The sequence below is a fragment of the Schistocerca gregaria genome, chromosome X, assembly GCF_023897955.1.
Source record: "Schistocerca gregaria isolate iqSchGreg1 chromosome X, iqSchGreg1.2, whole genome shotgun sequence".
In the NCBI taxonomy this organism is placed as follows: domain Eukaryota; kingdom Metazoa; phylum Arthropoda; class Insecta; order Orthoptera; family Acrididae; genus Schistocerca; species Schistocerca gregaria.
This window is the reverse complement of record NC_064931.1, coordinates 243041142-243060183: the sequence shown is the minus strand read 5'-3', so window position 1 is coordinate 243060183 and position 19042 is coordinate 243041142. Positions and strand designations below refer to the sequence as shown.

The 19042-nt window shown below is 37.8% G+C and overlaps 1 protein-coding gene across 1 annotated transcript in view; it reads left to right on the top strand.

Moving 5' to 3' along the window:
• LOC126298015 (uncharacterized) overlaps positions 1-19042 on the top strand; it is a 78907-nt gene that overhangs the window by 32992 nt on the left and 26873 nt on the right. The window contains exon 4 of the mRNA XM_049989338.1: positions 9028-9156. Coding sequence (XP_049845295.1) covers positions 9028-9156 — 129 coding nt within the window. The remainder of the gene's footprint in view (positions 1-9027; positions 9157-19042) is intronic.

Genomic DNA, 19042 nt, shown 5'->3' with positions numbered 1-19042 from the left:
GTGGGGTACAGTCAAGTAGGTGGTGTTCCAGGGATCAGTGTTGCGGCCACTCATGTTTTTTATTCACATAAATGATATGCCGTCTAGTATTATGGGTAACTCCAAAATATTCCTATTTTCTGATGATACTAGCTTCGTAGTGAAGGATGTTGTGTGCAACGTTGGCTCAGTATCAAATAGTGCAGTTCATGACCTAAGTTCATGGGTTGTTGAAATTGAACTGAAGTTAAGTCACAGTAAGACTCAGTTTTTACAGTTTCTAACACACAATTCAACAAAACGTGACGTTTTAATTTCAAAGAATGGACATATGATTAGTAAAACTGAACATTTCAAACTTCTAGATGTTTAGATAGATAGTAAGGTGTCAAGGAAAGCTCACAATCAGGATATTGTTCAAAGACTTAATGCTGCCATTTTTACTATTTGAATGGTAGGATGTGGGTTTTAAGGGAGAGGGTAAGCAGTCATTCCAATCCCGGGAGCGGAAAGACTTACCTTAGGGGGGAAAAAAAGGCAGGTATATATCTGAAGTGAGTGATCGTTCATCGTGAAAATTATTCTAATTTGCTTATTTTCATTCACTTATGTTTTATGGTCTTATATTTTGGGGGTAACTCTTCCCAGTCTATAAAGATATTTTTGGCTCAGAAATGGATGGTTCGAGCAATAAGTGATATATATATATATATATATATATATATATATATATATATATATATATATATATATATCTGCCGAAACTCTTTGCCTTTAAATATGTCTGCTTGTGTCCGTATATGTGTGTGTGTGCGCGTGTATACCTGCCTTTTTTTCCCCCCTAAGGTAAGTCTTTCCGCTCCTGGGATTGGAATGACTGCTTACCCTCTCCCTTAAAACCCACATCCTTTCATCTTTCCCTCTCCTTCCCTCTTTCCTGACTAAACAATCATGGGTTGCGAAAGCTCAAAATGTTGTATGTGTGTTTGTGTGTTTTTTTATTGTGCCTATCTACCAGCGCTTTCCCGCTTGGTAAGTCATGGAATCTTCCTTTTTGATAATATATATATATATTGTCATTTCTTGTTAACTATGTTAGCTTATTCGCAAGAATAAGCAGCTTTCACTCAGTTAATACCCAGCAGAAATCAAACCTGCATTTGGAATGGACTTTCTTAACTCTTGTGCAGAAAGGTGTGCAGTATACTGCTGCATCCATTTTCAATCAGCCACCACTCAAATTCTAAAATCTTAGTAGTAATTCATACACTTTCAAATCGAAACTGAAGAGTTTCCTCAGGGGTCACTCCTTCTAATCTGTTGAGGAGTTTCGTGAAAAATTAAGCTGATTCTTGTTGTATTGTTGATTGTGTTTACTTCAACTTGAAGACTGACTTTTTTCAGGTTCATAAACATTTATTTCCTTCTGTTATTACTTTTATGCTGTAATTTCATGTACTGACACATTCCATGACCTTGGAAATTTGCTCCACAATTTGGTCCTCCAGAACTTGATGTGTAATTAAATAAATAAATATATGTATTAATGTAAATTCTTTACAGAAGAATGGAAAAACTGGCAGAAACCCACCTTGGTGTGGGAGATTAGTTTGAATTTTGCAGAAGTGTAGGAAAATCTGAGGCAATACTGTCCCTATGACTTATCTTAGAATATAGATTAAGGGAAAGCAAACCTATATTTATAGCATTTGTAGGCATAGATAAAGTGTTTGACAGTGTTGACTGGAAGACTTTCTTAGAAACTCTGTATGTATCAGGGTGGAAAAGGCTATTTACAACTTGTACAGAAACCAAACAGCAGAGACAAGAGTCATGAAAGGAAAGCTGTGATTGAGAAAGGAGTGGAAGATCGTTATAGCCTATCTCTGATGTTATCCATCAGCAAACAGTAAAGGAAAAAAAGAAAATTGTTTGATTAGGAATTAAAGTTCAGAAGTAGTAAAAACTGCAAGGTTTGCCAATAACATGGTCATTCCACTAGAGATAATAAAGGACTTGGAAGAGCAGTGGAACAGAATGGACAGTGTCTTGAAAGGAGGATATAATATGAACATCAACAAAGCAAAACAATGATAATGGAAGGTAGTGAAATTAAGTCAGGTGATGTTGAGGGAATTAGTTGAGAAAAAAAAGACACTCAGAACAGTAGGTGAGTTTTGCTGTTTGGGAAACGAAATAACTGATGATGGCATAAAGTGTAGACTGACAATGGCAGTACAACCAATTTGTTAACATCAAGCATTGGCTTAAGTATTAGGAAGTCGTTCCTGAAGTTATTTATCTGAAGTGTAGCTATGTATGGAAGTGAAATATGGATGATAAACAGTTTGGACTAGGAGAGAACAGAGGCTTTTGAAATATGGTACTATAGAAGAATGCTGAAGATTAGGTGGGTAGATCATAAAACTAATGAGAAGCTACTGAATAAAATTGGGGAGACAAGAAACTTGTGGTACAATTTGACTAAAAGAAGGGATTGGTTGATATGACACATTCTGAGACATCACCAATTTGGTAATGGAGGAAAATATGAGGGGTAAAACTTGTAGAAGGAGACAAAGACATGAATACAGTAAGCAGATTCAGGGGGATGTAGATTGCATTAGTTATTTGGAGGTGCAGGTGGGCACAATCTATGTACAGGGTTAGTGTCTGTGGACAGCCTGTGAAAGTATGTTGCCCACATTGCTCTTTTCACGCTTTCCAACTCATGTGGGTTTTCTCTTATGGCTTTGCCATAATATACCTGAAATTCATCAATAACTTTATCAGTAAGCCTTCCCACATATTTTATACTTTTACCATCTGACAATTTGGTGTCATCAAGTTTCTTTTTCAGCTGCGTGACATAATGCAGGGGCTGCCTGTGATTGACCTATCACAGTATGCCATTCTTCAGTTTTGCTCAATCTTAAGTGGCTTACAGACGCTTCTAAATGGTTTTTGATGAAATTACAAAGAATAAACATAATTAAAGGAAATTAGAGCTAAACATTTTGTCAGTGATGAGGTTATTAAATCAGGAGCGTGAACTAAGATTGAAAGAGGATCAGAAGAGTAAATTCAGTCATGACCTCAGAGAAACAGTCCTTGAATTCACATTCAGTAATTTGATTAAAGCATCATAAACTTAAAACAGGATTTCCTCAAGAGGATTTGAACACTGCACCATCCAAATTTGTTGAACACTGCACCATCCAAATTTGACTAGTGCGGACACTATTGATAGGAACTACTGTCAGTAATTTAGGTATCATTTAACTTACTTAAAGGTTTATTGATGTAATCAATAAAAAGGAGGTATTTTATGTGCTCTGTTTAGATACATTTAGGCCAAGTATCACTAATTCTCAGAATAGACTCATCTTGACCTACCTACCAAATTCTTTTAAGTTAATATAAAGTACAACAATGAGAAAGACTATAAAAGCAAGACACGTCCTGGCCCTGAATACATAGATTTTAGAACAATCTGTTGCGTAGGAGAAAAGCTCAATCCATATATTTTATATACAGAAACGGAAATAAAAAAAGTTGGTTTTGTTGTATCATTTTGCTCTGTATCTGTACAAGGTAAGCCCAAAAACAAGCAAAGAATTAATTGTGATGGTAACACTGCCACAGGCAACATCACAATGCCATTGTAGTTGTAGAAGGGGCCTGATGCTAATTTTGCTTGTAGGCCATTGGTGAAAGTTCACCATGTGTAGGCCATAGCTGCAATCGAAGTGCCATAAACATTAGAAACCAATGAAACAATTAGTTTCTAGCATCTGGTAGAGGTATCAGCAAGCTGGTTGATGTGCAATGCTTTTAGGGAAAAAGCATTTCACAGTGTGTATATGTTTCAGCAAGGGAAAAAGAGTGTGTTACTCAAGAGCAATCAATGTTTCTAACGAATCATTTGAGTGTGGTTACTTGACACTGGAACTCACTAACCAAAAATCAGGATACATTCATGGCAAATTTTATGAAATTCCATTGGAGGCAAGAGGTTTAGATTACCATGGGTTACTTTGCTGCCATGCCTTGTGTAAGATATACACTCCTGGAAATGGAAAAAAGAACACATTGACACCGGTGTGTCAGACCCACCATACTTGCTCCGGACACTGCGAGAGGGCTGTACAAGCAGTGATCACACGCACGGCACAGTGGACACACCAGGAACCGCGGTGTTGGCCGTCGAATGGCGCTAGCTGCGCAGCATTTGTGCACACCCGCCGTCAGTGTCAACCAGTTTGCCATGGCATACAGAGCTCCATCGCAGTCTTTAACACTGGTAGCATGCCGCGACAGCGTGGACGTGAACCGTATGTGCAGTTGACGGACTTTGAGCGAGGGCGTATAGTGGGCATGCGGGAGGTTGGGTGGACATACCGCCGAATTGCTCAACACGTGGGGCGTGAGGTCTCCACAGTACATCGATGTTGTCGCCAGTGGTCGGCGGAAGGTGCACGTGCCCATCGACCTGGGACCGGACCGCAGCGACACACGGATGCACGCCAAGACCGTAGGATCCTACGCAGTGCCGTAGGGGACCGCACCGCCACTTCCCAGCAAATTAGGGACACTGTTGCTCCTGGGGTATCGGCGAGGACCATTCACAACCGTCTCCATGAAGCTTGGCTACGGTCCCGCACACCGTTAGGCCGACTTCTGCTCACGCCCCAACATCGTGCAGCCCGCCTCCAGTGGTGTCGCGACAGGCGTGAATGGAGGGACGAATGGAGACGTGTCGTCTTCAGCGATGAGAGTCGCTTCTGCCTTGGTGCCAATGATGGTTATATGCGTGTTTGGCGCCGTGCAGGTGAGCGCCACAATCAGGAGTGCATACGACCTAGGCACACAGGGCCAACACCCGGCGTCATGGTGTGGGGAGCGATCTCCTACACTGGCCGTACACCTCTGGTGATCGTCGAGGGGACACTGAATAGTGCACGGTACATCCAAACCGTCATTGAACCCATCGTTCTACCATTCCTAGACCGGCAAGGGAACTTGCTGTTCCAACAGGACAATGCACGTCTGCATGTATCCCGTGCCACCCAACGTGCTCTAGAAGGTGTAAGTCAACTACCCTGGCCAGCAAGATCTCCGGATCTGTCCCCCATTGAGCATGTTTGGGAGTGGATGAAGCGTCGTCTCACGCGGTCTGCACGTCCAGCACGAACGCTGGTCCAACTGAGGCGCCAGGTGGAAATGGCATGGCAAGCCGTTCCACAGGACTACATCCAGCATCTCTACGATCGTCTCCATGGGAGAATAGCAGCCTGTATTGCTGCGAAAGGTGGATATACACTGTACTAGTGCCGACATTGTGCATGCTGTGTTGCCTGTGTCTATGTGCCTGTGGTTCTGTAAGTGTGATCATGTGATGTATCTGACCCCAGGAATGTGTCAATAAAGTTTCCCCTTCCTTGGATAATGAATTCAGGGTGTTCTTATTTCAATTTCCAGGAGTGTATTAATGTTTGCTGGTAGGTATGCAAGTGTTGAGTTGTGAGTGTAAATTATAATGATCAGTAAGAGGCACTGGTGTTGCATAGTGATACAGTCCACCCATCCTGTGACCACGCATAGAATAAGCATTTCCTGTATATCTCTGGTTGCCAAAATAGTATGCCAGGATCCATTTAAAGGAAAGAGAGAGAGAGAGAGAGAGAGAGAAAATAAAAGGAAAAATGATCATTTGTGTTTTAGATATATCGTGCATCCAGGTCATGAAGTTCACAATTAGAGGAAAATATGACAGTGAAAAAACAATACAAAGACAAGACTTAAATGTACACCAGATGATTTGATTATGGTAAAATCCAGTATGACAGAGAAGCAGTTTTGACCTAACATATTACAGAGTTCAAACCATCTTATATTACATTTATGTCTGTTTTTACTCTTAACTTATATTCTATTTATGGTGTAATAATATGTTCTATACACTGACTACATGTAAACAGTTTTGGCACATATTTTTTGAGTTTTCATTATGTATAAAATACTTTTACTTTTTATGGAAATTAAGTCACTTCAAGACCCTAGCAGTTACTGTTTATTATATTGAAACACAAGTTTATTATCAGTCAGTCCATTGCACACTCTACACTCTGCTGGAAAAGAGGAAGAGACAGTGAGGACTTTATCCATTTCCTGATTTTCTTCACAGGTAAACACTCTTATGAAAAAAAAATCACAATACCAAAAAAATTAATGTAGAATAATGAAATTTTAGGGATACATTTTTCTAGGAAATATATTTAAGTGAGTAACACATTAATGTAAGAGTGAAATGACACACTGCAAATGTGAAATTCTGGTACATTAATAACCATTGTACCCATCAGAGTGTTGAATATAATCATGCAATCACATGTGCACTGTTTGTGGGATGGAATTCCATGCCTGTTGCACTTAGTCATTGCAGGAACAGTTATTGCTGTTTATGGATGACACTGGAGTTGTTGTTTGATGATATCCCATACCTGGCTGCTTGACTGCAGGCAGACCTGGTGATTGAGCAGGTCAAGGCAACATGTCAACACTCTGTAGACCATGTTGGATTGCAAAAGAGGTATGTGAGTGAGCATTATCCTGTTGGCTAACACCCCCTGGATTGCTGTTCATAAATGATAGCAGAACAGGTTCAATCACCACTCTGACATACAGTTTTGCAGTCAGGATGTGTGGGATAACCACGAGGATGCTCCTGCTGCTGTATGAAATCACACCCCAGACCATATCTCCAGGTTTGTCCAGGGTGTGTCTAGCATGGGGACAGGTTGGTTGCAGGTCCTCAACTGCCCTACATGTAAGCAACACACAGTCATTACTGGCACCTCAACACTTACCGCCAATCAGCTCTTGCTTGACGCAACTGAGCCCAGAAATGGTGGTTCAGTTGAATGCATGCTATGGGCCACCTGGCTCAGAGCTGTTCTTGAAGTAACTGATTTGTAACAGTTTGTTGTGTCACTGTGATGCCAACTGCTGCCTGCTGCAGATGCAGCACGATATGCCAGAGCCATATGCCAAACTCAAAGGTCTTCCCTCCCAGTAGTGCCAAGTGTCTGTCCAGAGCCTGGTCTTCTTGCGAATGTACATTTTTGTGACCACCATTGCCAGCAATGATCTACAGTGGCCACATACCTGCCAAGTCTTGCTGCAGTATCGCAGAAGGAACATCCAGTTTTTCACAGAAATGGCTTCTTTCAAAGTCAATGAGGTGTTGATAATGGCACCTTTGTTGCTTTAAATGCATTCTTGACTAACATCAACTCACCACATTCAATCTCAAAGGTACCTAACACTCATGATAATTACAGCATATGTTTAAAGCAAACCTGATTTGCACCATCATAGTGCTTCCACTAATGCTATTTTTATGCAGTTTACATGAAATTTGAGTAGACATTATCTTTCAGGTGTAGAAACTTTCCTGCCAATTGTTATGTATGTCACACAAATTGTTCTTGGTGTTGTGAATTTTTTCCATCAGTGTCCAGTGTATTGTATGAAAACTGAAATGATGGGTAAGGTAGCATGCTACTACAGCTATACAGTGCAGTATTTTTTTGCTTTGAACAACTGAAACATTTTTTATGCATTTTTCTGATATGGTGAAGTGTTGCAGCAGCAACTCTACCATACAGTGTATTTGGTAATACAGGTGGAAATACTTTGTTAGAACTGTGTTCATTAGACACATATTTAGCCCAGATGAAACCTAGATGGAACTTACATAACATGAAAGGTAAACCTTTTTAAAACCATTTTCTCTTTTTCCAGAAGTTCAGGTTCTCTTCAAAGCAGATGCATTTATCCAGTTAAATCTATACAGATCTGAAGATTAGATACAATAGCTGGAGATACACTTAGTAGCTTTTTACTGTTACCACAGAGGCACCAAATAATCTTTGATTGACAATTTGTGCTTCCTAAAAGTGTCTAAGCTTCCACATGATTGTAGATCACAAAAACACACAAGACTAACAGATTACTACTTCTTTTACACACTTCCAAATTTGTTGTGGATTAAGGGCAAAACAAAAGAGCACCACAATGTATTACAGATTACTCAGAAAGCAACTTACAGAAAGTAATGGTAATACCATGGTGACCTTATTGGTTGGCCCACACCTGGCCATGCTCTCTTCAAAATAGTGACATCTGAAAACTTTTCTGGGGCTCACTACACTAACCTGTGGCATTCTGTGGATCCAATTAACAGTATTACAACTGAGAAAGACTTCACAATTAATGTTTATCAGTGAGGAAAGGATGCTCATGGCAATCCTTGGTTTGTGATGACACATCTGTCCACAAAGTGCAAGAAGATTTGCCAAAGTTTGAGTAGCTGACTAGCCTTGAGGAAGCCCAGAACAGTAAAAACAACACAAACACACACACACACACACACACACACACACACACACACACACACACACACACATCATTTGGTAGCCATGCCTTTTCATAGTACGATTGTCTATTAATGTACAAAGAGTGACCATTTGCAGTGCAGGCACTTCACCATGACATCTGAGGCTAATCAATGCTTCAGAGCCCTCATAATAAATAGGAAAGGGAGTGAATAGGTCTACAGTAGAAGAAGCAGCAATTGTATTAGCTACCCCTTGCTTCTGTGACACACCACGTGAAAAACAAAGAGGAAGAGTGTAAGTTGTTTTACTATCCTCTACATAATTATGTATGTATTTCCAATTGTGTTGCAGAATGTACAAGTGTTCATAATTGTGTGAGAGAAGCAATGACATACTTTTATGTTTTTTTTTTCATTTCTGTTGCTTATGAAAGCTGAGGCTAAGGCTTGCCATCATTATGAACTTCTATTATCCCTCCTACACAAAATACCATTTTTTATGTTTGATATATATAGGAACAGCTATCCGAGTATCTTTATATTTTTATCTGGTATAAAAGATAAATGTATAAGCAAGATAAAGGCTAGAAAAGCAACTCTAATACACACTCATGGCTAGGTTGTCTCAGGCTAATGCATGGTTGTAGGTTTTCAGAAGAGGGGGAAACAGGTGTGACTATGTCAGCTATGGGAGAAACAGCATCTGTGTCCACCTTCCATGATGCAACACCAGGCAGGGCACCAACTGAATATACCAAGAAGCAAACAGAAGGAGAGTAAGTTTATCATCATTTGCGTAAAATATAAACACATCTTGAGTGACTTTTTCAGATATATTTGGGTTTTCAAGTTAATTAAAGGTGTACAGATTTACAGTCATTTTATTTATTTTTCTAATTTTAGTCTGTTAATTTTTGTTTGAGCTAATATAAGTAGTTAAGGTGTTTATTGACTTCAGTACATGTTTCTTGAAGGAACTGGTAGGGCAGGTGTACCACCTACTGTAGCTCTACCAGTATTAACCTGGTTCCGTTCCTACTCAGTAGCAGCACTTTTGATTACCACAAAGCTGAAAAGTATAAATGAGTGCAAGATGGTGCATACTCAAAGATGTACACAACACCATTGTGTACATTGAACTAACACACCCATTTCTTCTTCACTAAGTTTGATATTAGAAATGGTGACCAGTTTGTCAACTACAGAAATTTGTTAGCTTGTTGAACCAGATCAACTCTACAATTACAGTAGTGAAGTTAATGGTTATACTGTGGCAGAAAGACATATTTCACATTTACACATGCCGCAGTTTCCACTTAGCACTGTTGTGTAGTAATTTATTGGAAAAATGGACACTTTAATAGTTCCTTTAAGCCAGTCTATAATGGGAAACACTATGTGCAACAATCACTAGTTTTGATGAAAATAATATTCCACACTCTTGGTTATCACAACACAGATTGAGTGATATGTTCATTAGTTTAAGCTATATAAATTGTTCGTAAGTTGTTAAATGTTAAAGTTCTTGAGTTCTTACTTGTGTTCTTTCTAACTGCAAACTGGCAATTTTGAGTGACGTTTGACTGCTTACAGACAGGCACAACAGCAAACAGTTACTGTGAAAACTATACAATGCTTTACAGTTTAGCTAGGTTGACTTTTGCTGTTTCTGATCTACAACAAGAACAAATGTGATTTTGTATTAACTACATGAAATGCTTTTTTTAGCCTTGTTTCACAAAGTGTAGTATTACTGTATGACCTATGTTTCAAGTTTAAACATATTTTCCTGCAACCTGTGTCATAGAGTAACAAGAAAGTTTTTGAAACAAGACTAAAAACAGCTTTCATTTAGTTAATATGATATACAGTATTCCACCAAGAACACACAGATGAATCAATTAGAAGAATGAGATTTTGTCTCATAGAAAATATCACATGTCAGAAATTTGGAAAACTGTATGGACACTATTCTTCCTACACAATGGGAATCCTCTTGTTTATATATCAGAGTGCCATATTGCAGATTAGGATAAATTACATGAAATTATTAATTATTTAATTAATATTTTTCTGTGTAATTATGTGTCAGTGGCCTTGCTGCGGTGGTAACATCAGATCACTGAAGTCAAGCACTCTTGGGCTTGGCTAACACTTGGACTGGTGACCAACTGATCTGCTGAGTGCTGTTGGCAAGTGGGATGCACCAACCCTTTTGTGGCCAACTTAGGAACTACTTGATTGAGAAGCAGCATTTTTGGTCATGGAAACTGACAATGGCTGGGAGAACGGGGTGCTGACCATATGCTCTTCCATATGGGCATCCAATGATGCCTGTGGGCTGAAGATGACACTGTGGTTGGTCGGTACCATTGGCCTTCATGGCCTATTCGGACAGAGAGTGTTTTATGTCATTACTTACAGAAAAATTTAGGTAGCAAAAGTATGTTGTCAAAGATCAGAATCTAACAGTGGTTGTGCAGCTCTGAACTTCAGGTTTCATTATTTCAGAAGACATTAATTTTAGGTAATTTAAAGTACTTCACAAGAAAGTCAGAATACTTAAGTTTCTACTGATGTGGATCATTAGCTGAATTATGTTGATTAGCCTTAAAAAATTTCACATCGGACTATAATGTTAAAATTATTTAATTGTAACTTTTAATTAACCTACTCTATAGCGAAACTTTAGGAATAAGCCTAGCCAAAAACAATATCTAAACAATAAATTTGAACAGGTGAATCTGAAATTCACTTTTGGAATATCAGTAAATATGCCATACATACCTATATGACAGTACTGAAAATGTTTGCAGAAAATTAGAAAAAGGAAAGAAAAAATTATTTATTGTGAGAGATCAAAAGTGTAACACATAGGATGGAAACCATGTCCTATGTCACACTCTGGATGTAAATGGCATTCTCAGTACAATGGCCCTTCTGAAATCCAGACTGTGATTTACTGAAGATGTTATTGTTGCTAAGGTGAGATGCTACTCTAGAATACAACACTTTATCAAAAATTTTGGAAAATGATGTCAGCAGTGAAACAGATCAGTAGTTATTGACATCTCTCTTATCATGTTTTTAAAGAGGGGCTTAACAATGACATATTTCAGTCTCTATGGAAAATAGCTGTAATCAGTGATGAATTACATGTGTTAGATCTAACTGCAACTTTTATATGTGAGCCAATCTTTAATAATTTTTTGGAAACACCTTGAGAGATATATACTATTATTTTTGAAAGAATGTATAATTTCCGCAATTTCAAAAGGAGAATTTCGTGATACATTCATATGATTTATTTTTGTGGGAGTAACTTTTTCTCTTGAATGATTATTAAATACATTTGCTACCTGTTACTCATCATTTACAAGCCTTTCATTCAGTTCAGTAGTGGCATCGTCTAGTTCTGTGGCTGGTTGTCCTGTCTCTCGTTCCACTACATTCCATACAGCCTTAAGTCTGCTGCTGAAATTACTGATTTCTGACATTATCTGCATGTTCCTTGATTTTTTAGTAACCTTCCTCAATAATTATGAGTAATTTTTGTAGCATGCAGCTACTGCACGATCCCTCCTTGTTCTTTCCAAAGATACATTTCCCATTCCCTTCCATGAGATACCTTTATCCCTTTAGTGATCCATGACTTTTTACATGGCAGTGTAATGTTCTTTTTGATTCACTTATGCAGAAAGTGCTTTTCAACCTAGTTAGCTACAGGGGTGCATTCTGAAAAATTAAGGTACTGCAAAGTCAAGTTCCTTAACTGTTATTAATTCATGTATATTTTCAATTATGTACTGTTACTTCTTCCTGATTACCTATACTTCACATATTCCTTTGTATGTCATTACATCATCACTTCTTTACTTCATTAAACAACAAATATACCCCTGCTTTGCTGAATATACAGAAAATGACTTTGTGAAAATATGCTTTACAATAACCAACCACAGTATTATAGGCAAAACTCTTATTTCCATAACACAACAGACAAAATATGAATTACTGAAATCACTACTTCATGTTATGGGTAGATATTATTCTGAACTGCAGCCTGAAGGACAATACAGACACAAAACTTCCCTTCATTGCACAGACATTGCTATAGGCAACTACAACCTACATCTGCATCTACGTGATAACTATGCAAGTGACCATTAAGGCATTGCATATTGTGTTTCTTTAATAATGTCTGAAGGGCTGTAATATGACATATTTTAAACAAAGATGGCCATTTCCATAAACAATGTCATTCAGTTTAACTTTAGCCTGAGCAAAAGACTTTCACACATTTACACAAACAATACTGAATCATGCATTTAAGGTTTTTTTTCTTTATGCTCCTGTGTAAATGTTTATTGACTCAGATATTTGCTGGTTACTTTAGATAGTCAGTATTGTCTCCAGACATTTCAACATTCTCTTATCTGCTAACATATTTTATATTTTACTTTTTAAAATTACCTTATGACTAACAGAAATTTGTTTATTATAGACACAAAATTCTCAGTACTACTATACTCAGAAACAACACAACACATCATCAAGCTTAACAAAATTTATCTGTTGTACTGGTTTCCATCCACTTGCATTACTATAGTTAATCACTACCCAAAACTTATGCTTGAAACAATACAAATTTTAATCATCAAGACTTCATATCTCCGAATACTACATAAAATTGTTCAAAGTGGAAGCTGAACATTGTCCACTTACAAGCAATTGAGAGGATATTAAGTGAGGCTTAGTGATTCAGGAAAGAGAAAGAATGGTATCACCCAGTTTGGGGAAGCATTATGTGCTAAATAATGGATTGACTAAAGAGCAGTGAACGTCCGACCTATGGACAGATTCACAATTAATTTAACCCCCAGCCCATCCAGCTAGTTTTGCATTACCAATTTCAGAACAACACCTGTCTTTCAGTACATTTACCAGACCAAGACAAAACACAACAAAATTTCATCTGCCTGAACAACTGTTTACTGTACTTTAATAGTGAACAAAAATTTTTGAATATTTACACTGAGAATAACCTCTTGAAAAGTGTCTCCTTACTGCCAATCCCATAGAATTCCTTTTACACCCATCGCACTGTTTACTTCATTATTAACTTCTAATAATTTGTACATAGTAACTGCTGTTAATTTCAGTCCATGCTTCTTTACCTTGGCAACCTTTCTCTTCTCAATATGAACATTTTTAATTTTGATATTAACTGCATCAGGTTATACTAATTGTATCTTATTGATATTACTGTTAGCTTCTAAGATCTCTCAACCATGTCAACACTTCCCTTTACCACCTGCACACAAATTGTTTCAGTGTTCTCAGCACATCAATATTTACACCTACATGCTCTCTCAGTCCAATAGTACCAATTTGCTTTGCTTTGAAAATCATTTCATTACTATATCAGAACAGATCTGCATCCATTTCTGTTAAATCATTGTGACAAAAATCAGTAATTTTAATCTTCTATTTAAATAGTTTGTCAGTTACATTTTCTCTATATTGGATATTCCAAGTGCAGGTATCTAATATATTTTCAAAATAAATTCTTATGGATATAATTTTTTGTCTAAATTTTTACATTCTTATTTAAAATCTTTAATGTTTTGGTTCATTCTGGAATCTAAAGTATGAATGTCATTCTTAGTAGATATCATCTTTTCCTGCGCTTCCATTCCTGAATTTGACTTTTTCACCAACTTCAGTGTCACTAGTTGATTATCCTCATTCACTGACACTTCCTGTACTTCATGACTCCTTCATGCAGTTCTAGTTTAATATTAGTTTACTCCACCACTTTGGAACTTTGCTCTCTCTCATTCCCATTGCAGCAAGCGTTGGGTGAAGCCTGTTCTATTTTGTTCACAACATGATTATAGTTCACTTCGTTATATAAAGCTGTGCATAATCCTGATTTAAAACCACTGTCATTGTGAACTTCACTTTGTTTCAAGATTGGGAAAAAGACATAATAATTCGCATTGCCATAACATGGCTCTTTCCTAATGTTCATGCTTATGTCTCCATCTCACTTGTGACTCACTTTGGCAAACAGTTAATCACATTTAAATGACAAAGACACTTTTGCTCCAAATTACTTACCTATCAGTCACTGTTACCCTTGAAATTTGCTGCTGTTATAACTTGCAACCACCATCTGCTTACTGCTCCCAACTAGAACTTTCATACCATGCTATTTCATTGTAGACTGCTAGGATCTGTGATCATTGGGTCTTGCTCAAGATGGCATTAGTGATGACATCAGATGAACTCATTCTCCCACTGCTCATAATGGCATCTGCTTCACATAATATAATTTGAACAATCCTGAAAATTGTTTGTGCACTGCCCTATTTGCAGTGTAAACATAATTTCAGTTAAATTTTGCCACCCAAAGTATATAAGGGCCAGTCCGTTGAAAACGAAACAGACTGGAAAAAGTAAGTAAAAAATTTCTTATTTCAAAAGTAATTATCGTAACTGCTAATATATCACAGAATGATCAGTGTCATGGAAAACATTTGCAGTTGCCCATGATTGAACCCAGTCATCCACCTCTTTATCCAAAGCTATTGCATGGTTACGAATGTCTTTCTTCAAGGCTCGAAAGACATGAAAATTGTGTGGGAGAGATTGGGACTGTATGGATAAGATGATGTGCAAGAATCAAGAATCAAGAAGTTTTAACCATAGATCATTTTACAACAATCTTAGCTTTCTCATACAGAGCTTCCCAGCAAAAATTCTGTAGCATAATCAAAACACCCTTGGCAGCATATGGGTGGACACTATCCTTCAACATTCCTGTACATTTGGACTTGATGGTATGCTTAAATTTTTGTAAAGTGTCCACCTTCATGCTGTAGAAGTGTCACTGGGAAGCCCTTACATACCCTTCATTCAGCGTCAATCTCTCCCCGTGCAATTTCCATATATTTAGGAGCCTAGAAGAAAAACATTCATGTCTAACAATTTGTTCTGGATGAACAATAAAATGAATGGGTAAAATAATGGTTGCATAGGCAACCACAAACATTTTTCTGTGAAGTCACTGTCCATCTTGTCTCACAGTGGGATAAATAATCATTCAGTTATCATGATTATTGTTGAAATAATGAACAGTTTATGTACCTTTTTCATCCATTTCATTTTCATTTATTGTCTCTTATAGTTCACTGCTCAGTAGTCGCTTCACCACTCTATATTAACAGTTCACTGCCACTTTACTATTTCATATGTGCCCTTTTTCACTGTGCCTTAGCTCCAAAACACTGGGACACTAGATGTAGTGATAGACTTGGTTCTCATAGTCTCCCCTCAATAACACCACTCTTGACTAACACAAAGCTGAAAGTCTGAATGAGTGTGAGATGCTGTTTGCTCGAAGGTGGACACAACACCATTACTTGTATTAAAGTAACATAAACATCTATGTTTGATTATTAGATATGGTGACCAGTTTGTCGTCTACAAAAATTATTTAGCTCATTGAACCAAATCAGCCCTACAATAATAGTAATAAAGTTAATGGGTCTGTTGTGGTACAAAGACACATTTACATATGTCACGGTTTGAACTTAGTACTGTACTGTGGTGATTTACTGGAAAAGGATTACACTTTGATAGTTCATGTAATTTAGTCTATAATGAGAATAACCAACTGCAACAATCACTAGTTTTGATGACAATAACATTCCACACTCTTGCTTATCACAACATAGTTTGCATAAAATTTCATTGATTAAGGTTACAGAAATCACTCAAAAGTTGTTAAACATTGAAGTTTTTGAGTTTTGTGGTTGTAGGTGTGCATGTAATGTACTGAATGAGCACATTAGGAGTCTAAGTCAACACTGAGAGTATGTCTGACATAGGTCTTACTTGTGAGCTTTCGAAACATGAACTGGCAATTTTGGGTGATGTCTGACTTTTTGCAGATGGGAGTAAGAATAAACCATTATTATGAAAAACACAAAATGCTGTAAAAATCAGCTAGTCTGGATTTTGTTGTTTTTGATTAACTATAAGAACTAGTGGTTCTGGCTGATAGAAAATGGTGTTGGTCACAAATTAGAAAAATATATGAGCACTATTCTCATTATGCAATGTAAACATGCTTGTTTATATGTATGAGGACCATTTTGCAGATTTCAATAAATTACATGAAATTATTAACTACTGAATTAATTAATGAATGAATGTTGTATGTCATTATATACAGAAAAAATGAGGAAACAAGAGCATGCCATCAATGATCAGAATTAAACACCTGTTATGAAAAAAACTGCTGTAGAAATTGGCAGTGGTTCTGAACTACAGATTACATTATTTCAGAAGATAATTAGTCATAGGTAACTAAAAGCATTTTACAGGAAAATTGGAATGCTTTACTTTATGTTGGTGTGGGTCATTATATGGATTTATATTGATTAGTTCAGAAAGTTTTTCATGTATCATACTGTAGTGTTGACTCTAATTAACTATAATTTTTAATTAACCTGCTATATAGCCAAACTAATGGCACCATTATAATAAGCCTAGCCAAAAGGGAAATTTAAAAAAAATTTAAATTGCTGAATGTTTAATTACACTTTCGGATTATCAATACATACACCACATATTACTTATAAAACAGAACTGAAAATATAGCAGAAAATTTAAATAGGGAAGAAAAAATAGTTATTATCAGGGCTATAAAACATAACAGGTGGGGTAGAATCCACCTTACTTTGTCACACTATGTCTGCAAAAGTTTTGGCTCAAGGTATTGATCACTGGTTCCCAGAAATGTGATCTGGATCGAGGATGAGGAAATCCTATCCACATTCCTCCAAAACCTCAGCACATTCCCTCTACATCTACATCTACATACATACTCTGCAATCCACCATACGGTGCATGGTGGAGGGTACCTTGTACCACAACCAGCATCTTCTCTCCCTGTTCCACTCCCAAACAAAAAGAGGGAAAAATGACTGCCTATATGCCTCTGTACAAGCCCTAATCTCTCTTATCTTATCTTTGTGATCTTTCTGCAAAATGCAAGTTGGCGGCAGTAAAATTGTACTGCAGTCAGCCTCAAATGCTGGTTCTCTAAATTTCCTCAGTAGCGATTCACGAAAAGAACACCTCCTTTCCTCTAGAGACTCCCACCCGAGTTCTTGAAGCATTTCTGTAACACTTGCGTGATGATCAAACCTACCAGTAACAAATCTAGCAGCCCGCCTCTGAATTGCTTCCATGTCCTCCTCAATCCGATCTGATAGGCATCCCAAATACTCAAGCAGTACTCAAGAATAGGTTGTATTAGTGTTTTATAAGCTGTCTCCTTTACAGATGAACCACATATTCCCAAAATTCTAGCAATGAACCAAAGATGACTGTCCTCCTTCCCCACAACTGCCATTACATGCTTGTCCCACTTCATATCACTCTGCAATGTTACGCCCAAATATTTAATCGATGTGACTGTGTCAAGCGCTACACTAATAATGGAGTATTCAAACATTACAGGATTCTTTTCCCTATTTATCTGCATTAATTTACATTTATCTATATTTAGAGTCAGCTGCCATTCTTTACACCAATCACAAATCCTGTCTAAGTCATCTTGTAGCCTCCTACAATCACTCAACGATGACACCTTCCTGTACACTACAGCATCATCAGCAAACAGCTGCACATTGCTATCCACCCTATCCAAAAGATCATTTATGTAGATAGAAAACAACAGCGGACCTACCACACTTCCCTGGGGCACTCCAGATGATACCCTCACCTCCGATGAACACTCACCATCGAGGACAACATACTGGGTTCTATTACTTAAGAAGTCTTCGAGCCACTCATACTTGGGAACCAATCCCATATGCTCGTACCCTAGTTAGGAGTTTGCAGTGGGGCACCGAGTCAAACGCATTCCGGAAGTCAAGGAATATGGCATCCGTCTGATACCCTTCATCCATGATTTGCAAGATATCATGTGAAGGAAGGGCAATTTGCATTCTGCAGGAGCGATGCTTTCGAAAGCCGTGGTAATGCAACTTCTCTGTCTCAAGGAAATTCATTATATTTGAACTGAGAATATGTTTGAGAATCCTGCAACAAACCGATGTTAAGGATATTGGTCTGTAATTATGAGGATCCATCCTTCTACCCTTCTTATATACAGGTGTCACCTGCGCTTTTTTCCAGTCACTCAGGACTTTATGTTGGGCAAGAGATTCACTATAAATGCAAGCTAAGTAAGGAGCCAATGCAGTAGAGTACTCTCTGTAAAACCGAATTGGAATCCCATCAGGACCTGGTGATTTATTTATTTTCAAGACATTCAGCTGCTTCACAACCCCAGGGATGTCTATCACTATGTCCTCCATACGGGAATCTGTACAAGACTCAAACGGCGGTATGTTTGTATGATCTTCCTGCATGAAAGATTTCTCAAATGCTAAGTTTAAAATTTCAGCTTTCGTTTTGCTGTCTTCTGTTGCCAGACCAGACTGATCAGTGAGTGACTGGATGGAAGCCTTCAACCCGCTTACCGATTTTACGTAAGACCAGAATTTCCTTGGGTTTTCAGCAAGATCTTTTGATGAAGTATGATGGTTGTAGTGGTTGAATGCTTCGTGCATCGCTCTTTTT